We start from the raw sequence: 19,421 nt of genomic DNA on the forward strand, positions 1-19,421 counted from the left end.
GGGACGATTGCGTAATACCATTCGTCTCTGTTTCTGAGTGAATAACTGCTGTTCGCTATTGTTTGTCTATTGTACTCGGTTCTATTGTACTCGATAAAAAGACTCATATTGGAAGGAACAGCAACAGGAGCTCCTAAGATAAAGTGCTGTTCTTATTTCTCTTAGAGCAGAATGAAGCGAGACAAGCATTTTACTCCACAGAGCCAAGCTTCCATTACTCCAGTGTGTTAGGTTGTTATGTTAACTGGCTAGCGTTAGCGTTAGTCTTTGGTGGAGATGTTCTACACAGCGCTCCGCATTGCGTCTAGCGGTGCGGCGGTATGTGTGTGCCGGATGAACAGGTACACTGCCCAGCACTAATTGTAACACTTCTTTGGCCTATCAAGTTATCAAATGTATTGCCAATCAAGCATTTATGAGACCAGTTAGTACACCAGCTTTGCAAACATCTGAATGTACAGGATCTACAGGTCCAGCTGCATTATTTTTTGGGCACATGTACCTCTGCATGCCATACGGTCTTTATGTCTTTATGCCAAATTGTATGTTTTCCTTTATCTATGCTAGAAGATTTTACATTTTCTCCAATAAACGTACTATTTTACTATAATGTTTCAAAAACGAATTGGTGCATCATTTTCTTTGGTCAGTGAATAAACATAAAGGGTGTTGGTTTTATGTTATAATTTAAGGTACTGAATCAGTGAAAATGTCTAGACTGCACAGCTGTTCCCCTGCGTACCTCCAGAGAATTGGTCAGATAAACAATATTCTCCAGCAGAACTGCTCGCTCATCAAACTCCAGCTCCAGATCCAACACCCTCGGCCCATTCTTTTCCAGGTTGTCCTATAAACACACACAAACAATTCAAATCAGCTTCACGCACGTGGCTCAAACCTCTGAAACAGCAGCTCCTACAATTTAATGAAATCACAGTAGGGCTGTGTATTGGCATGAACTTGGCGATACAGAATATATTACAATATAGGTTTTACAATTCAATATATTGCAATATACTGTGACATTGTAAGCAATGCGACGCAAACCGATTGTTCAAATAAAATGAAAAGAAAAAAAAAGTCAGTATAAAAACAAACCAAAAATTATAATATCTGAATAAAAAGTAAAAAAACTTTACTTGACACAATCTTGACATGTTAATTTTCAATACTGTGTTTTTGCAAAACAAAAAATACAAAAAGTAGAAAACAGCATCAATATTTCTAGATAGATAGATAGATAGATAGATAGATAGATAGATAGATACTTTATTTATCCCGAAGGAAATTTCTAACACTCCTAAATAAAAGTATATGGAATTCCACAATTCTTCCACTTATTATTATTTACCCCATAGCAAAATGAAAACATTTGGGGTCTAACATAGAGCTAGACAATATATCGATATTTTTTTGTGCTGTGATAAATAAATAAATAAATAAGCTGTACATTATGTGAAGCTCTTTTGAAGCATTTTATTCTTACATAAAGATTGTTATCATTGTGGATTCACCTGATGTTTTCTCAATTAAATCAATTCATTTGTTAAATCAATTAAATCATTTAGTTTGGTTTTTAAGGTCTGATTATAGTAACATATTAGTTGGACCTAAGAAGAATGGTAGGAAACTAAATGTACTCATGTGGAGAAAGCGGTTCATTTTAACTTTTAACTAGCCATTTGGGACCAGAAGGACCCAAATAGTCAAAAAAACGATTTTAGCTTTCTACAGTAAGTAAATGAAATACCCACGTTTCTGTCCGGACTGGCTGTAAAAACGCTTGACTGGGATTCTTGCCATAGTGTTTTCAATCAATTGAGTGTTGAGTAGTGTCTCCATATGAGGCATGAGGCTCTTAGTTTAAAAAAAATAATAGTAAAGTATCATGGTGCAGAGAAGCAGAAATGTAACGTCCTCATATGAGTACGCAGGGTCTAAAGTGGTTAATTAGATGATTTGCAGCCAAACATTTTATAAAATTATTGTACTAAGCACATAAAGGTTATCTGAATAGAAGTTTTTCAGAAACTGCCACTGCTGGTGCATTTTGTTCAAGTGTCAAAATATTGGGATGAATACTGTGTATTGTAAAATGGTCTTTAAATATAGTGATATAATACTTGTACCTTATTGCCCAGCTCTGCCAGTGTGTGATTAAATACCCCACAGGCAGAAAGAAGCCTTTATACTGTTCATATCGACATTATCAGATATTATATTTTTTACCATATCGCCCAGTCCTAGGTAGATGGGATGAGAACCTCATGTTTTAATACCACGGTGTACCAAACAGCAAATGTACCTTAATCATGGCCACAAACGGCATCACCCGCTTCATGTACTTCTTCAGTTCTGGCATGGCACCCAGCTCCATGGCGATGACCTTGTTGTCAGGCAAAGTTCCATTGTTGCTCTAGGAACCAAAAAAAAAAAAAGAGACAGTGAACATTTCTCAATACGGAGTACACAAGTTTGGACTCCCGTACTCACGGCCAGTTCGACTCGAGAGTACATAAGCCCAAGAACAAAGACGTGGGACTTTTATTCTGTAGTTGGAACAGCTGTGTACTTGATGTCACCCTCTCAAAAAAAGAAGCTCATTTTCACATAGCCACTTTCTTAATAAATAAACCAAATGTCTGAGGTCTAAACCACTATGTTCTCGCCTAAAATTAACTTAAAACTTTATTTCATCACACAGCAGCACTATTTTGGGTTATCGGACTGTAAGAAGTCGTCGATACAAGTCACCTTCCATGCCTCCTCCATAATGTGGGAGAAGCAAGAACACATCCGGGTATTTGTAGTGTACTTGGCTAACTGTGAGCTTCTAAATAGAATTAGTACTTGGGCTTTGACTGATGACGTTTCCCACATCCACAAGAACAGACCAGAACTAAGACTGCACGATATATGGTTTAAGCATAGTCATTGTGATGTGCGCATGTGCAATAGTCACATCGCAGGACGTGCAATGTCACCTAAGGCAAATAAATCAAACACGTCATGTTGCGATGTTTTGATTCTTGACACAAGTAGATGATACACAGTGCTGTCTCTGTGTCTGTGTGAGTGACAGACTGCCGCTGCCTGAGAAGTGCGAGAGGAAGTGCGAGGGGGGCAAGAGTAAACACGAAGTAAACGCAGGGACTCCATCCACATGGTTGGGCAAGTGCTTGTAAACGCAAAGCTGTGCACCTCAGTCCAGCAGTTTTGTGCAGATATTTCCAGTTACAGCCGAAGTTACGCTTTTAATCCCAGAAAAAAACGCTCTTATTTACCTTTTAAAAAATCATTTAAATGCCTGATTAAAGGGCCGATTACAGTTGTTTTGCTGTTTTCCTCAGGTTTTGAGTGCTTGGCGCTGACTCAGCTCTTGATTGTTCCGGATGCGAGATAGCGCGTGGGTATGGGGCGGCGCTGGTGGCGTCATGGGCTCTGCGTTGTTTAATATCCCGATATATATATATCGTTGAAAAAATAATATTTCCAGAGAATTTCTTTTTTCATATCGTGCAGCCCTAACTTGAGCACAGCTAGAACTACAGACTAAAACCACAGACTGGAACCACAGACTGGAACCACAGACTGGAACCACAGACTGGAACATAGACTACAACCACAGACTACAACCACAGACTGGATTATAGACTAGAACTACAGACTGGAACCACAGACTGGAACTACAGACTGGAACCACAGACTGGAACCACAGACTACAACCACAGACTACAACCACAGACTGGATTATAGACTAGAACTACAGACTTGAACTGCAGACTAGACCTACATACAAGAACTACAGACTGGAACTACAGACTGGAACTACAGCCTGGAAATACAGAATAGATCCACAGACTAGAACTACAGACTGGAACTACAGACTGGAACCACAGACTGGAACCACAGACTGGAACCACAGACTGGAACCACAGACTGGAACCACAGAATAGAACCACAGAATAGAACCACAGAATAGAACCACAGACTGGAACTACAGACTGGATTATAGACTAGAACTACAGACTGGAACCACAGACTAGAACGCAGATTGAGAAACGGCAAGTGTTTGGATTTGATTGTATGATTGCATCAATTGTCTTTGATGGTGAAGATGCACAAGTGATGGGACAGCTGCTGCCTAATAATTTCAATCATCAACAACAAATATCCATACTGTGTGTTTAAATAAAAATCATGTACAATGCACAACTATTAATACATCTCAACACAGCAAACAAACAGAGCTACTGCCATTACCACCAGCAAAGAAAACACCATTGAAAGTATCTTTCAATAAATTTCCATACAGCTCCAGTGTAGCTCTGTTACTTCAGTGGGGAAATCTGTTAAGAGATGATACAGCTGAGGGAACACAGCTTTCTGCAGACTCAGCTTTTTTACAGATAGAGCTCTGTGACTGAGGCCAGATGGTAGAAGAAGAAGAAGAAGAAGAGGTACAGTGGGTGATCAGAGGATCCTGTGTTATTATAAGAGCCTGTCTCATGGCAGCCTTATTGTTAAGGAATAACAGCTTTGATTTATGAGTTTAAACACTGTAAAGAAACAGGCTGAGCAGTACAGCAGAACATACTTAATCATGCTTCTATACACGAATACTGCATTTTACTTTGTGATGACAAAAAGTATCTTTTTTAATGTTATATGTATTTGATACCAAGTGATTCAAATCATGCTCCAGTCTGTGATTGTCAAAGAGCCCTGCAATTGTGCAACATCCAGGGTATCCAGAGAGTAACCATACCTCAACATGGACAAAAGTATTGGGACACCTGACCATTCACTGAATTATCCTGCTTTTATTGGAGTAACTGCATCTACTGTCCAGAACAAACTTTTTGCTAAAACACAGAGCAATTTTTTGAGAATTTGGTTGATTCTGCAACAAGAGCATTGGTGAGGCCCGGACGCTGAATGATCACCACAGCATCACAATCCTCAATGAGGGGTGGGCATTGTGGTCCTTAATTATATTGCGATATTTCAAAGAATTTTTTATTGATAATTACAGTATATTTTTAGTGATATGACAAAACACAAATAATTGTTTTATTAATTCAAGAAATTTTTGTGTATATTGTGAATAACAGTAACTTACCAAGACTCTTTGATTTTATGTTAAATAATAATTATGAAACAAAATACATAACATAAAAATATCACAATATACAGCTCTGGAAAAAATTAAGAGACCTCTTCAGTTTCTGCATCAGTTTCTTTGATTTTGCTTTTTAAAGGTATACATGTGAGTAAAATGAACATTGTTGTTTTATTCTATAAACTACGGACAACATTTCTCCCAAATTCCAAATAAAAGTATTGTCATTTAGAGCATTTATTTGCAGAAAATGAGAAATAACTGAAATAACAAAAAAGATGCAGAGCTTTTAGACCTCAAATAATGCAAAGGAGGTTCATTTTCATAAAGAGCTCAAAAATCAATATTTAGTGGAATAACCCTGTTTTTTTAAATCACAGTTTTCATGCATCTTGGCATGTTCTCCTCCACCAGTCTTGCACACTGCTTTTGGATAACTTTATACCACTTCTGGTGCAAAAATTCAAGCAGTTCAGCTTGGTTTGATGGCTTGTGATCATCCATCTTCCCCTTGATTATATTCCAGGGGTTTTCAATTTGGTGAAATCAAAGAAACTCATTTTTTTTTTCGTTCTAAACATTCTGGCAACATTGTTGTTTTCAATATGATCTGGCACATCCCTAATTTACCACTATCATTTAAAAGTTCCACTGCTTTAGAGCTCAGTGTTCAGAGATTTATACTAAAGACATTATTGATAATGAGATGCAGAAAAAGGCATGCAATGTAAACTAGCTAAACTCATTAATTTAAGGGAGTGTCCACAAACCTTTGGACACAGTGTAAGTGTGGAGAAAATAAAGCAGGAGTTTACCTTGTAGTGCTTGCCCAGCAGAGAGAGGGCGCTGTGCTGCCAGGGCGGGTAGCTCTTTGCCACATAGACTGTACAGTGAGAGGGTTTGCCTGGAGGTCTGTTGTCTCCTTTCTGTGAGGGAAGAGCAAGACAAGATAAACAAAATGTTAGATGATATAATGCAAATGCAAGTCACCACCAGAGTTTATTAACATTTTAAACACCCAATCCATCCACAACACTCAATACTACACTTCTATTAATCCCACTGCACAATCTGTGCTTGAACAGTGCTGGTAACATTTTCCTCGTAAGCAGCATCAAGAGAGATCGCTACCTAGCCCAAATTAGAGGCCAACTTAGCGGCTCCTCCCTACTGCTGAAATGGCAGGGGTGAGAAAGAGTAGAACCAGTACGTAATAGAGTTGCTCCGTATTTTACGGACTAAAAGGTGCACTGGATTATAAGGCAATATCAATGAACATATACAGGGGTTGGACAACGAAACTGAAACACCTGGTTTTAGACCACAATCATTAATTGTCTCGACTGACAGTTCTGGTGGAAATAGGAGAATTGAGGTGCACATTGAATTCTGCCGTGATTTGGGCAGCTGTGGTTTTTTGGATACAATCCGGGTTAGCACCCGAACATCCCTTTCAGACAGCTTCCTCTTACAGCGTCCACAGTTAATCCTGTTGGATGTGGTTCGTCCTTCTTGGTGGTATGCTGACATTACCCTGGATTCTGTGGCTCTTGATACATCACAAAGATTTGCTGTCTTGGTCACAGATGCACCAGCAAGACGTGCACCAACAATTTGTCCTCTTTTGAACTCTGGTATGTCACCCATAATGTTGTGTGCATTGCAATATTTTAAGCAAAACTGCTCTCTTACCCTGCTAATTGAACCTTCACAATCTGCTTACTGGTGCAATGTGCAATTAATGAAGATTGGCCACCAGGCTGCTCCAATTTAGCAACGAAACCTCCCACATTAAATGACAGGTGTTTCAGTTTCATTGTACAACCCCTGATTTTCTGGTCTATTTTCATACATAAGGTGCACTGGATTATAAGGCACATTAAGCGACACACATTAAGTATCAGAACTTCAGTTTATGTCCTTGAGCAAGACTTCTAATGCAACTCTTAGCCTTACTGGACTTAACACTGAATAAGAGCATCAATCAAATGCCAGAAATATATCGAGAAATTATTGGTTTGGACATTCCCATATCCGTCACAATAATAATTTTTCATTTTAATAGATGCATTTACACTTAATAATTTGTACACAGTTTCCCATGTTAAACATGGTCCTCCGAATGTGATTTATGTGATTTAATCTCATTCGTGTTTACTGACTGCCTGACCTGGCTTTTTATGTGGTCAAAAGCAATCCGAACTCACGGATCTGAAACTTTATACTCTGAATACAAACAAGCTACTCAAATAAATCTGCAGAACCGCTGCAGAACTCACAGTAAAGCCACGGTGCTGCTACTTTCTGCAATTTCAGATTTTCATTTCTGCTTCTGACACAGGCGCTTTTCATCCATAAATGTCAATTTGGCCCTGGCTAGATTTCTGTTTGCTGCTATTTCTGTGCACTGATCCACTCTAACTCTCCCAAGCCCCCCTGTTCCCTAATGCCCGGCCCACTAGCCCCACCTCCACATCACCACGGCAACACCTAATCCAATCCGACGTCCATTACCACATGGCTGCGGTGACACGGTTGAGAAAAGCCCGCCCTCCCCTGTTCCTGTACCCGCTCCTATTACTATTACCTCAGCCTGGGCCTCGGCCTGGGTCTCGGCTCGGTTACCGATGTCTGAGAGAGACCGGTGGCATCTTAAAAGCGACGGCACAGTGCACTCCTCCTCCACCGAGGGAGCTGTGGAGCTCCTTTGAGCATATTCTACATGACATCTGTCATCTCAACCCTACTCAGACCCCCGGCCTGACCTGGTGTGCTCTCTCTGTACTGACACTGGGGTGGGCTCTGCACTGCTCTGATATTAAAATATACCCGCATATATTAGTCTATCAAGTAATAGTAATGTATGGCTGCATGGTGCTGGAAAAAAAAAAAAGTTTTTGTTTTTATATCTGTTTTTTTATGTATTTTTTTTTTTATTTGCGTATATTTTCACAATTTCTTAAAAGTATGCCTGTTGGAAAGTAAACAAAACTTAAAACTAAAAAATTAGCTGTTGCACTGCACTACTACAACTATTATATAATGCTCCTAATAATGCTGCTTAATTCTAAGCATGTACTGCTATTGGTATCAGTATCAGTACAAAAGTACAAAAAAAAAAACACGGTATCTATCTATGGCTGCACAATACTGAAAAATAAATTATTTATCAAAATATTTCTGTCTTTTTTTTTTTGCAATATTCTGTATTGCGATAGTAAAAATTTAATTTAAACAGAATTCACTAGTAGTGAATCATTCTGCATTCTCACTTAATGTTTCCAGAGCCTGCTAGAGTAGTTAAACAATATGTTTTTGTTTTTTTAGTAAATTTATATCTACAAATTAGCTTTAGCATAGGCTCAGGTACAAACATCCAATTAAGAGTGCACACTGCTAATAAACATATGTCCATAGAGTAAACCAAAACTGTTTTTATTATTATTATTATTATTATTATTATTATTATTATTATTATTATTATTATTTATTTATTTATTTTTATTTTTTTTATTATTTAAGCATAATTTCAGAATGTCTTAAAGTATGGAAAAGTATGTTTCTATAATGTAACTGTTACAATAGAAAATTAAAATAAACAAATTAGCTGTTACATTGCACTACTACTTGTACTCGTACTCGCTTGAAAAAACATGGTATCTACTCTATGGCTGCACAATATTGGAAAAAAAAGATATTTATTGAAGTATTTTTTTGTTGTTGCAATATTCTGTATTGCGATAGTTCAATAAATAAAAAAATAAATAAAAATACAGAATTTTTCACCAGATTTCATAGTAGCAAAACTTTAGTAGGCAAGTAATGCATGTGCATCTGAAACAGGAGTATAATAAATGATATGGATATAATTTGCCTCTTATTGGCTGCATCCCAATTGTAACCTACACTGGTCAAAATAATTGAGAGAACACATTGGATTTTGATAAAAAAAAAAAAAAAAAAAATAGTATATATATATATATATATATATTTAAATATTTAATTGTATAAACTGTGTAATTAGTTGAAAACAAATAATACAATAAATACAATAGTCCAGGTCTCCGTTGAAAAAGAGATTTCAATCTCAAGGGACTTCCTGGTTAAATAAAGGTTAACTTAAATAAAGGTTAAATTAAATAAAGGTTAAATAAATAAATACAGCTGCTAGAAACCAAAAACCTCAACCCATTATGGGCTGTACTCACAATTCATACTGAAAATAAAAGTTTAAAAAAATTTTAAATCATAGGCTCATTCCAATTTTAGTGAATCTTGTAAATCATTACAGCTAAGATACAACTTTATAAAAAAAAAAAAAAAAAAGATTAAAAAAATTAAATAAAATAGACCTACATTCACCACATCCTAAAACAGTACTTGGTGTGTCCCACGTAGCTTATTTTAACAGGGTAAACATGCAGGCTACAGTCCGATACACTCTAAATGGCGAAAGAGCTAGCGCTGTGGTTAGCGGCTAATGCTAATACTGGTCCTTACTACCTGACTGGTAGAATTCATACATAAGGAGCACCAGATTTTAAAGCGAACTGACGATGTTTGGGAAAATTAAAGGATTTTAAGTGCACCTTATAGTGCGAAAAATACGGTAAAGTCTAGTCTAAAGTCAGCAATCTCTCTCACATTACTGCAGAAGATTTTGGTCTCTTGCACTCTGAACACTTGCACTCTTGGGGTTAATGCTAAAGCTCATCGTGCCTCAAAGTGTGCTGGCAGAATTGGGCTGCCAAATATGGAAGCATTAGAGTAAGGTGTTGGGAGATGCTGCCAGAATCGGGCGCCAAGTGTAATGAACTATTAATAAGAGGCTGCTGGATATAATGTGTTAAAGTGGTGCTGATGGTGGAAATGGTGGAGAAAGCTAGACAGTGGTTATTATGCTGACCTGGATTCAGTTCTTTATATTTTTTTGAGGAATCAATAAATAAAACAATACTGAGTGGAGAATGGATTGGATTGGATTTCAGAGATTAATGGAGCAGCAAGGAGCTTCTCAAATGACTCACAAATATCTAACAGTAAGACTGTTAGACTGATATATACATAGAAACACTAATTTTTATTAGTACTGTGCCTCAAACAAATGAGCTTTTCAACTATAAGACATAGAAAGTATATTTTCCCAGCTTAATTACTTTATATTTCACTTGCATGCCTGCATCCACTCTGTCATAGCAAGCCAATGGTACGCATATTTTTAAATAAGTCATAATTAACCCTTTGAGACCTGAACTATGATTGTGATATGAGAAAAATATAAGAATGCTATTTTCTGCCTGTGATGAACACAAAAGAAGACTCTAGCATTCTAATAGAAACTCAATATAAAAATCCAATGAACTGACATAATTTAATTGTGTTTTTTAATGACCATTGCTCAACATTTTTATTTAATATTTGATTTTAATATACCTTTTTATTTTAAAAAACATCCCTAGTCATGATAAAAACTGTTCTAAATCACATAAAATTAGTAAAAATTAGTTCTTTCTTTGCTTCATTGGCTTAATGCTGCCATTCCATAATATTTGAGTTGAGTGTTTTTTTTTTTGTGCAGTGGGTGGGGCTAAGCTACTGTTTTTTTTATTTGTCTTATAAACTTTTTTTTATTGTCTGGTTTATCGTCTATGTGCAACAAAATATTAGAAAGTATATATGATGGTATTTTAATGGTCACAAGGTCTGAAAGGGTTAAATACATGTCAACCAATCACAATTCACCCCCCTATGTGACAATTGCTCCTGGGGTCCCCCTACTGTTAAAGAGTGTAATTTACTTTTAAAACACTACTGAAAATACAAATTATGATATGGGCTCAGCCTTCCAGCCCAGAGCAGCACTTACTGAAACCTTTTTCTCCCTATTTTAAGTCTATCAAGTACTATCAAAATGAATGACACGGTTAAACCCATGACAGACATATTAAAACAGGAGCACTGTAGAACTTCGAAGAACCCAGAGGCACATCTACCTTATTCTTAGGAGGCTGCAAGTAGGCCTTGAGGCGCAGACGCAGGTCATGGGCAGTCTCCATCAGATACTGTGAGGATCGGATCAGAATTTCATCCACTGGACCGGCCACAGGCCAGCTCGCCTTCATCAGAGAACCAGTCTGTGGAGGCAGAGGGAGGTCAGAGAATAATATATATGGCTGTATATGTGGCTCTTATCTGGAATGCTGTGAACTTGCGGTGAACTAGGCTGCTGCTGCTGCTGCTGCTGCTACATCACTTACATTAAGTACATTTACCCATGATTGGGTATTCAAACATTCACTTTAACTATTTTGTTACGTATGCATATTTATATTCCAATGGCACATCAGTCACTTTTATAATCAATGTCATTGCACCTTGCACTTTGCTCTGTTAATTATTTAATGACCATTAGCAACATGTATTGCACTGCTCTGTTTACAGATAGATCGTTACCTTGTATAGCAAGTTTTTTATAGCCTTATATATATTTTTATTCTTCTGTGTTTTCATTTATGTTTCAATATGTTTCTTCTTGTATTGTGCTGTTGCTGCTGGATGCCTAAATTTCCCTCGGGATAAATAAAGTAAGTAAGTAAGTAAGTAAGTAAGTAAGTAAGTCAGTAGGTCAGTTAGTAAGTAAGTCAGTAAGTAAGTCAATAAGTAAGTCAGTCAGTAGGTCAGTTAGTAAGTAAGTCAGTAAGTAAGTCAGTAAGTAAGTAAGTCACTAAGTCAGTAAGTAAGTCAATAAGTAAGTCAGTCAGTAGGTCAGTAAGTAAGTCAGTAAGTAAGTCAGTAGGTCAGTTAGTAAGTCAGTCAGTTAGTCAGTCAGTAAGTCAGTCAGTAAGTCAGTCAGCAAGTCAGTCAGTTAGTAAGTCAGTAAGTAAGTCACTAAGTCAGTAAGTAAGTCAGTAAGTAAGTAAGTCAGTAGGTCAGTTAGTAAGTCAGTAGATCAGTAAGTAAGTAAGTCAGTAGGTCAGTAAGTAAGTAAGTCAGTAGGTCAGTAAGTAAGTAAGTAGGTCAGTAAGTAAGTAAGTAGGTCAGTAAGTAAGTAAGTGTCAGTAAGTAAGTAAGTCAATCAGTAAGTCAATCAGTAAGTCAGTTAGTAAGTCAGTTAGTAAGTCAGTTAGTAAGTCAGTAAGTCAGTCAGTCAGTCAGTCAGTCGGTCAGTCAGTCAGTCAGTAAGTCAGTCAGTCAGTTAGTAAGTCAGCCAGTTAGTAAGTCAGCCAGTTAGTAAGTCAGTCAGTTAGTAAGTCAGTCAGTTAGTAAGTCAGTCAGTCAGTATCCATCCATCCAACTTAGTCTGTGCAGCAGAGGAAACTTTTGGTCTTCCTTTCCTAGTGCAGTCCTGAGGAGAGCCAGTTTCATCTTAACCATTTTGATTGCCTTTGCAACTGCACTTGACGATACTGACTCATCTTGACTTTGCTGGTTATTCACTGTATACCAACTCTACTTCTTCACAACACAACTGATGCTCTCAAATACATTAAGAGGTTGTTTATAAAATAGTTGTAAAAATGCTTATCAAAGCTTTTAGATGTTTTTGTTTATACTGAATATTTGAAACTGTTATATTTTATTATTATACTATATTTTATTAATTTCAAGAATATACGACTGGAACAAAATAAATTTATGTTTTGCTACTGATGTATAGTAATTACAAAAATACCCTAAAATATTTTATTATTATTTCAAGGCCATGTCACTAATCTTGCAGGGGATGCAATGACATTGCGGAAATTTCCTCACAGGTCCTTACAGCCTTTCAGCTCTGCTGTGTAAAAGCAGCTGGAGGTGCACACTTACCTTCCCTAGCAGGGTCCAGGTGTATTCACACAGGTGGGGGCAGATGGGGGCCAGCAGCAGGGTCTGGTTCTCAATAAACTTGAACACGAGGTCTCTGTGCATGCCCTCTATTGCCAGCTCCCTGTACTTATCCTTCGCTGCCTAGAAGAAGAAGATTTAGTGACACGAGTTTGCTCATAAGTTTATTCCACTATTATTATTATAATACAATACGGGAAACATAATTTACATATCATAATTTCACATACCTGCTCTCCTAAAACCTGTAACAAACTACTTCTAACCTCATTTCCTTCTTCCCCTCTTTTCCTCCTCTATCCCACTATTTCCCTTTGACCTCCTTTAGGTCCTGACAAAAATATTTTTGCCTTGAACGTGTATGTCCTCGATTACTAAAATGTACACAATTATTTGTAAGTCACTTTGGATAAAAGCGCTTGATAATTGCTGTGTAATGTAATGTTTCATAAATACTAAGAACTTTATATAAAAAAAAAATCTGATTAATCACAAGAATATTGAACTGTGAATAATAACACTTGTTCTTATTATGACAAGCATGCTATAGTGGATATTTGAATGGAATATTTTAAGATTGGCAAAGATATTAGTGAAATAACTGTATTAATCCCAATGAGATTCTGTGAATAATCATTACTAAAAATCATGATTTAAAAGGTTAAAATGCTGGTACTTCCTTGTATTTAAGGGAGACAAATATAATAAATTAATAATAATAACATCAATGGTGCATTGTCATTTTTAATGCTATTTTTAATGCTAGTCTTCATTCTAGTTAAAAAAGTTTTGAAGCTTTTTAAACTAGAATATGCAAAGGACATGTTTTAACAATGAATGAGTGAGTGAGTAGGAGAGAAATAGGGTATATATCCATATTTTAGTAAAAATATTTTTTTTCCCCCATTTTACCCAGCCATACTTATATATATATCAGGTATCTACAGTAAGTGTCCGCATGCAACTCTTACCTGGAACTCGAAAAAGCCACTCTTCAATGCCTCCTTGTACATCATTCTCTCATAGTGCTGCTCAGTTTTAACGATACCAGAGTTCATCTCACTGGAGACACAGAAAGAATCATCTTTAGTATCTTCAAACCAGCTGTAGATACATCCCAGACACATCAGCAGCTCTCAGACCATTAATGGGAACTCAGGAGAGCAGATTCAGATGGAGCAGAGCTTTTAGCAAGAAATCCTGGTGTGAAGCACAAGCATTATACTTGTAACCAGCTTTGCAAAGCTGGTAAGAAGAACAACAGAGCTTAATGAGATCCACCCTATACTTCACACTAAATTAATAGACAGGATTACTTAGTAATAGGATTGCAGAGAAGTCTACAGGTAAAGCTGTAGCAGCACCTTGCCCTGATTTTTTAAAAAAGCAGTCTCAAGAAAAAACTTAAGAGTCCAACTTTGGCAATCTATAGGGGAGCCCTCAACCATTCATCGTGCAGCTTGATTTAGGGCAGAGTATCATTGTGTCTTGGCTATCATAACAATGGGAAAAGTATGCATTGTATGTACCATAGACTGTATATAAAGATGGACGCCGTGTCGCCGTTCCCATTCATTCAATGAAAATGAAGCCAAAATCTTCAAGCCATTTTGGCGATTCAGAGACCAGAGTCTGTGCAGTAGAGACCAGAGGAGGGAGAAAGACTGTGGAGAGCTCCTACTCATTTAAATAACCCCGCCCCTGAGGGCTGCCTCGCGGTCACAGACTGCAGAGCGGGGCGGAGCGGAGCTGACGGTCTGTTATTGGTCCCGCCCATAAGCAGCCCTTTTACCATAACCACACCTTTTTTTAATAGAGCCGAATAAAGTTTTAAAAACCGAATTCTGTGGGGATATAAAAATTTGACAATATAAGCAGAGGTTACACTAGCTGTTGCATTTAAATAATGGAGGTAGAATTACAGTATATTAGAAAAAAACGTGATTGAAAGTTGTCTGGTTTGCCATTGAAACCTATGGGGATGGGTGCAGTTACACAGCTTTCTGCAGCCGAACAGCAGGGGGCGCCCGACCTGTGGTGGCTTCACTTTTAAGAGACGATGCTCTGTCCAGCTATATACAGTCTATGGTATGTACCAATTCTCTTGATTATTCATAGGTGTTTTTTGGACGTAACATATAATAAACCAATCAGCGTGTCACTTACCATTCACTTTAAGAGCCAGGTGCATTCAGACTTTGGCAGATTGCTATTTTAATGGTGCAGTGCCTCTGCGTTTCTGTTCATGCTGTAAAGGTGCGCAATGTGATTTTATTTAGAAGTCTGTTTACTGTTGAAGTAAAAGTTGGGTTTGTGCACTGCTTCATGTCCTTGTGTGCGTGTGTAACGAGTGGTGGTGTTGCACCAGCATTGCCAAGATAGTAATGAAGTTCAGTGGTGCAGCGCGATTATGGCAGAAATATATATATATATATATATATATATATATATATATATATATATATATATATATATATATATATATATATATATATATATATATATATGATCAGATTTTCGATTATAATACATTTTTCCCCCCTACTGAATATCAAACTAAAAAAAGAAATGGTTCAAATGGATTTTACCTGTAAAATAAATAAATAAATAAATAAACAAGATTTAAAAAAAAAACGAAATAACTAGCTTTATCCCACCAGGTGTTTGTGTCTAAAGTGCTGGAACAGTGACTGAGCGTAACGTTTTTAGTTAATATGCGTGGGTTGGTCTGTCTGTCGCTCTCTCTCTTATTTATTTTACAGGTAATAAAAACATTTAAACCATTTCTTTGTCATTTTTAATTTGATGTTTAGTAGGGGGAAAAATCAATTACATTTAAAATTCAGATTTTTGGTAAAAAAAAAAAAAAAAAAAAAAAACACAAAACAAAAAAACGAAGAAATATTTTTTTAGGCCATAATTGCGCTGCACTAATGGCAACAGTCAACTGTCAGACGTTCATTACTATCTTGGCAATGCTGGTGCAACACCGCCGCTCATTACATACGCACACAGGGACATGAAGCAGTGCACAAACCCAACTTTTACATCAACAGTAAACAGAATACTGAATAAAATCACATTGCTGTTCCTGTAAATCACCTGCTTGCGCACCTTCAAAATGGAGTAATCGAGATTTTACATAAAGACATTTTATTTTTTTATCTAAAATATCCAGAAACGCTACTTATTTCTGAAGTGTCTATCAGTCTTTTTTTGGTTCTTGGCGGGGCGGATAAGACGGATAAACACTTCAGAAATGAGTAGCGTTTCTGGGTATTTTAGGTTAAAAAGATAAAATGTCTGCATGTAAAATCGCGATTACTCCATTCTGAAACTAGCATTAAAACTAATTCGAATTAACCAAATTAATTGTGAAAATCGCCCAGCACTAGTTTTTCAAGGTTCAAATCAGTGAGTGGTGCGCCTGTGTTTTCTGCCACCAAGATAGCAATAGGCACCATGGTCAACCCACCATTACCTATATAAATTAATGTGTGAAATGTACTGCAAATAGCTTAAAAGGTGCTATGGAGGAACTGCGAAGTTTACCTAACGAAGACCCGGTCGTTGAAGGTGTCAGCAGGACCGGTTCTTAAGTTGTTCTGGTTAGCGATCATCTCCTTGACCCATTCCACCCAGGTATACAGACGCAGAATGCCTGCGTCCGCCATGGTCTCCACAAAGTTTGCATCTTCTACTGTGTCTCCAGCATCAGCGAGGGCCAGGCGCATTCCTGCAGGAGAGAGGAAGAACAGTTTAGCATATCTGAAAATTATATTGGTTGACGCATGCATGTTATTTAATTATTAATTGTGTACTTAAACATTGGAAGATAATCAAAATTAGAGAAGGGCTCAACAATATGAAAAGAAAAAAAAACAGTTGAATTTCCTCATACATGAAATGTGACACTTTGGATGTTAAATGCCCACACAACTTTGGAACTTTTGGAAATTGAAACGTTCAATCTATCTGACACCGACTGTCAATCCCCACTATGATGAAATGTCATGATGGCGGTGCCAGGAGAGCTACCTGAAGGTAATGTGTGTATAAACATTTTTTTTAAATAAACTGCCTGTGCACTTTTACATTTCTCAGTGCCTCATTTTAAATGGCAGGGGCCTCAGAATTCTACCAATGAAGTGAGGAGCTACTTTGATTTTCATTAATGGAGCAAAAACACAGATTACTTTGCACAGGTAACACTATGCTCCTCTTACTTGCATTGTTAAAAGCGGCTAAAAGCGATGTATTTAGAATTCTTTGGGGGGTTAGAATGGAGGTGGGCTATTCGACAAGTCCATTTCACACTGGATTTCTTCTTTAAATACAATCCAGCCTTTGGTTGTCTTTTTTATGAATGGGAGATGGCTGGTTCGATTCCCAGTCATGCAGCTTGCCATCAGCTGCCAGAGTCCTGAGAGAGCACAATTGGCCTTGCTCTCTCTGGATGGGTAGATGGCACATTTTCCCCTCATCACTCCAAAGGGTGATGTCGATCAGCACAAGGCGTCTGTGAGCTGATGTATCGGAACAGAGTCGCTGCGCTTTCCTCCAAATGCGCTGTGATGCTACTTGGTAATGCTGCATCAGCAGCAGTTTGAAAAAAGGCGGAGTCTGACTTCACATGTCTTACCCTGCGTTCACACTGGAACGCGACGTGTCGCTTGTGTCGCCCAGCGTTTGTCGCTTGTGGGCGTGTCAAGCTCAACGCCCGCGTTTATCATGGTCCAGCCTCCGACAAGAAAAAAGGCACAAAAAAGGAATCACTTGGCCACTTTATTCTCCAGCTATAACTCCCAAACTTGCTGGACTCTTGTGCGTTTCTGTGATTTAACTGTGCTGGAAACGCAGCCGTTCCCACAGACTGATGTGGGTCCACCCCGTTCAACAGAAAGAACCGGGAAAGAAACTAGAAATTCAGAGGACGTCGAACCGCCTTGTTTGTGATTGGTCCAAAGAAAAGCTAGGAGCCAATCGGGTTAGAATGTCGCTTCACCGCGTCATAACTCATTTGCATAGAGTTGAGAAAAATTCATCTCCGTGTCGCTTGTCGCTCTGTCGCTTTGTCGCCTCTCGCGTGTCGCGGCGACAAATCACGCCCTGCCATAGGAAATGAATGGTCGCCTGTCGCTTTGTCGCTTTCCAGTGTGAACGCAGGGTTAGGAGGCATGTGCTAGTATTCACTCTCCTTGTGTTGTGGCATCACTCACCAAGGGGGGTACAGAGCTGAGTAGCAGCTGAAAGGGTGGGACAATTGGCCTAGCTAAGTCAGAAATAAAATTATAAAAAATAAAAATTAAAAATACAAAGGCTTTACGAAGGGAGAAATGGAAACAGAATTACAAAAGTTAAAGCTACTTTTTAAAGCTGCAAAAACATTCGATTCCTGAATCATCTGAAAAGTCTAAACAGTAAAACAAAATTTTATATCAAAATTGATATAAAAGAATAGCTGCAGAGAAGACTATTACATGAAGTGAGTAAATGTAGCAAACTATTATTCTGTATTCTTTTGGAGGAGGAAAGAAGGAAAGAATTGAATATTTGGAATCCCGAAAAAAAGTTGCAAAGTGAAAAGGTAAAGAACCCCTGCTTTACAGCAAACTATGAACAATTATGTCCTTGTAAAATGCTTTGGTGCATAGAAAGTGCAAACTGCAATGGGTGTGCTAATACAATATTGCATAGCTCTATTAGACAGCCAAAAATAACCAAGGCAGGCAACACAACACAACTGAGCACACACACACAAACACACACACACACACACACTGGTGAGAACTCGCCAGACGTCCACAGTTTTCTCCAGATGGACCCTTTTCTATTCTAAGACTTCTGACGAAATTGAACAAAACTCAAGTTATTAAGATCCATTTCCCCGGGGGGAATCTTATTTTGTTCCATCAGCCTCAAAACGTCAAAAAACTAAAAATATTTTTTGTCTTATGTTTTAAGAAAAACAACAAAAACAAAAAAAGATTTTGTATCTGAAAGCAAACCCGTAAAAACTGGCACAAAGCAGGACAATTGAGGCCAAAACATGTGCTCTGGTCAAGTGTGGCTGGCATGCTTTAGAGGACTTACCATCTGCAGAGAACTTATTGATAGCCTGACTCAGGGTGAGGAAGTTGCCAGTGGATTTGGACATCTGGTGAACACACGAAGAGATTGTTAAGTCACCTGAACACATACTAATAGAACAAACGAAACAACAAACTAGTAACAGAAAAAATATATATAATAAAACTTCACCTTCTCAGAGTTCAACAAGAGATGTCCATTTGCACGAACAGCCTTTGGCCACTTCCCACTGGAGGAATAAAGAAAAAAAAAAAGTTTGTTCAAACTTTTGAATAAGTTATTCTGCAAAACGGCTCCAAAAAAATTCTCAGACAAGCCATTTATATGAGTAAGTGATCAAAAGAGACTGACACTTGTTGTGTTGTATAGATTAAACATAATT

At 37.7% G+C, this 19,421-nt stretch overlaps 1 protein-coding gene across 1 annotated transcript in view; it reads right to left on the reverse strand.

Moving 5' to 3' along the window:
- lars1b (leucyl-tRNA synthetase 1b) overlaps positions 1-19,421 on the reverse strand; it is a 49,037-nt gene that overhangs the window by 10,501 nt on the left and 19,115 nt on the right. The window contains exons 21-29 of the mRNA XM_022676216.2: positions 19,211-19,268; positions 19,043-19,106; positions 16,502-16,685; positions 13,921-14,011; positions 12,932-13,072; positions 11,116-11,256; positions 5,938-6,048; positions 2,306-2,416; positions 743-847 (exon numbers count right to left, since the gene is read on the reverse strand). Coding sequence (XP_022531937.2) covers positions 743-847; positions 2,306-2,416; positions 5,938-6,048; positions 11,116-11,256; positions 12,932-13,072; positions 13,921-14,011; positions 16,502-16,685; positions 19,043-19,106; positions 19,211-19,268 — 1,006 coding nt within the window. The remainder of the gene's footprint in view (positions 1-742; positions 848-2,305; positions 2,417-5,937; positions 6,049-11,115; positions 11,257-12,931; positions 13,073-13,920; positions 14,012-16,501; positions 16,686-19,042; positions 19,107-19,210; positions 19,269-19,421) is intronic.

Source organism: Astyanax mexicanus, chromosome 17 (genome assembly GCF_023375975.1).
Source record: "Astyanax mexicanus isolate ESR-SI-001 chromosome 17, AstMex3_surface, whole genome shotgun sequence".
NCBI lineage: Eukaryota > Metazoa > Chordata > Actinopteri > Characiformes > Acestrorhamphidae > Astyanax > Astyanax mexicanus.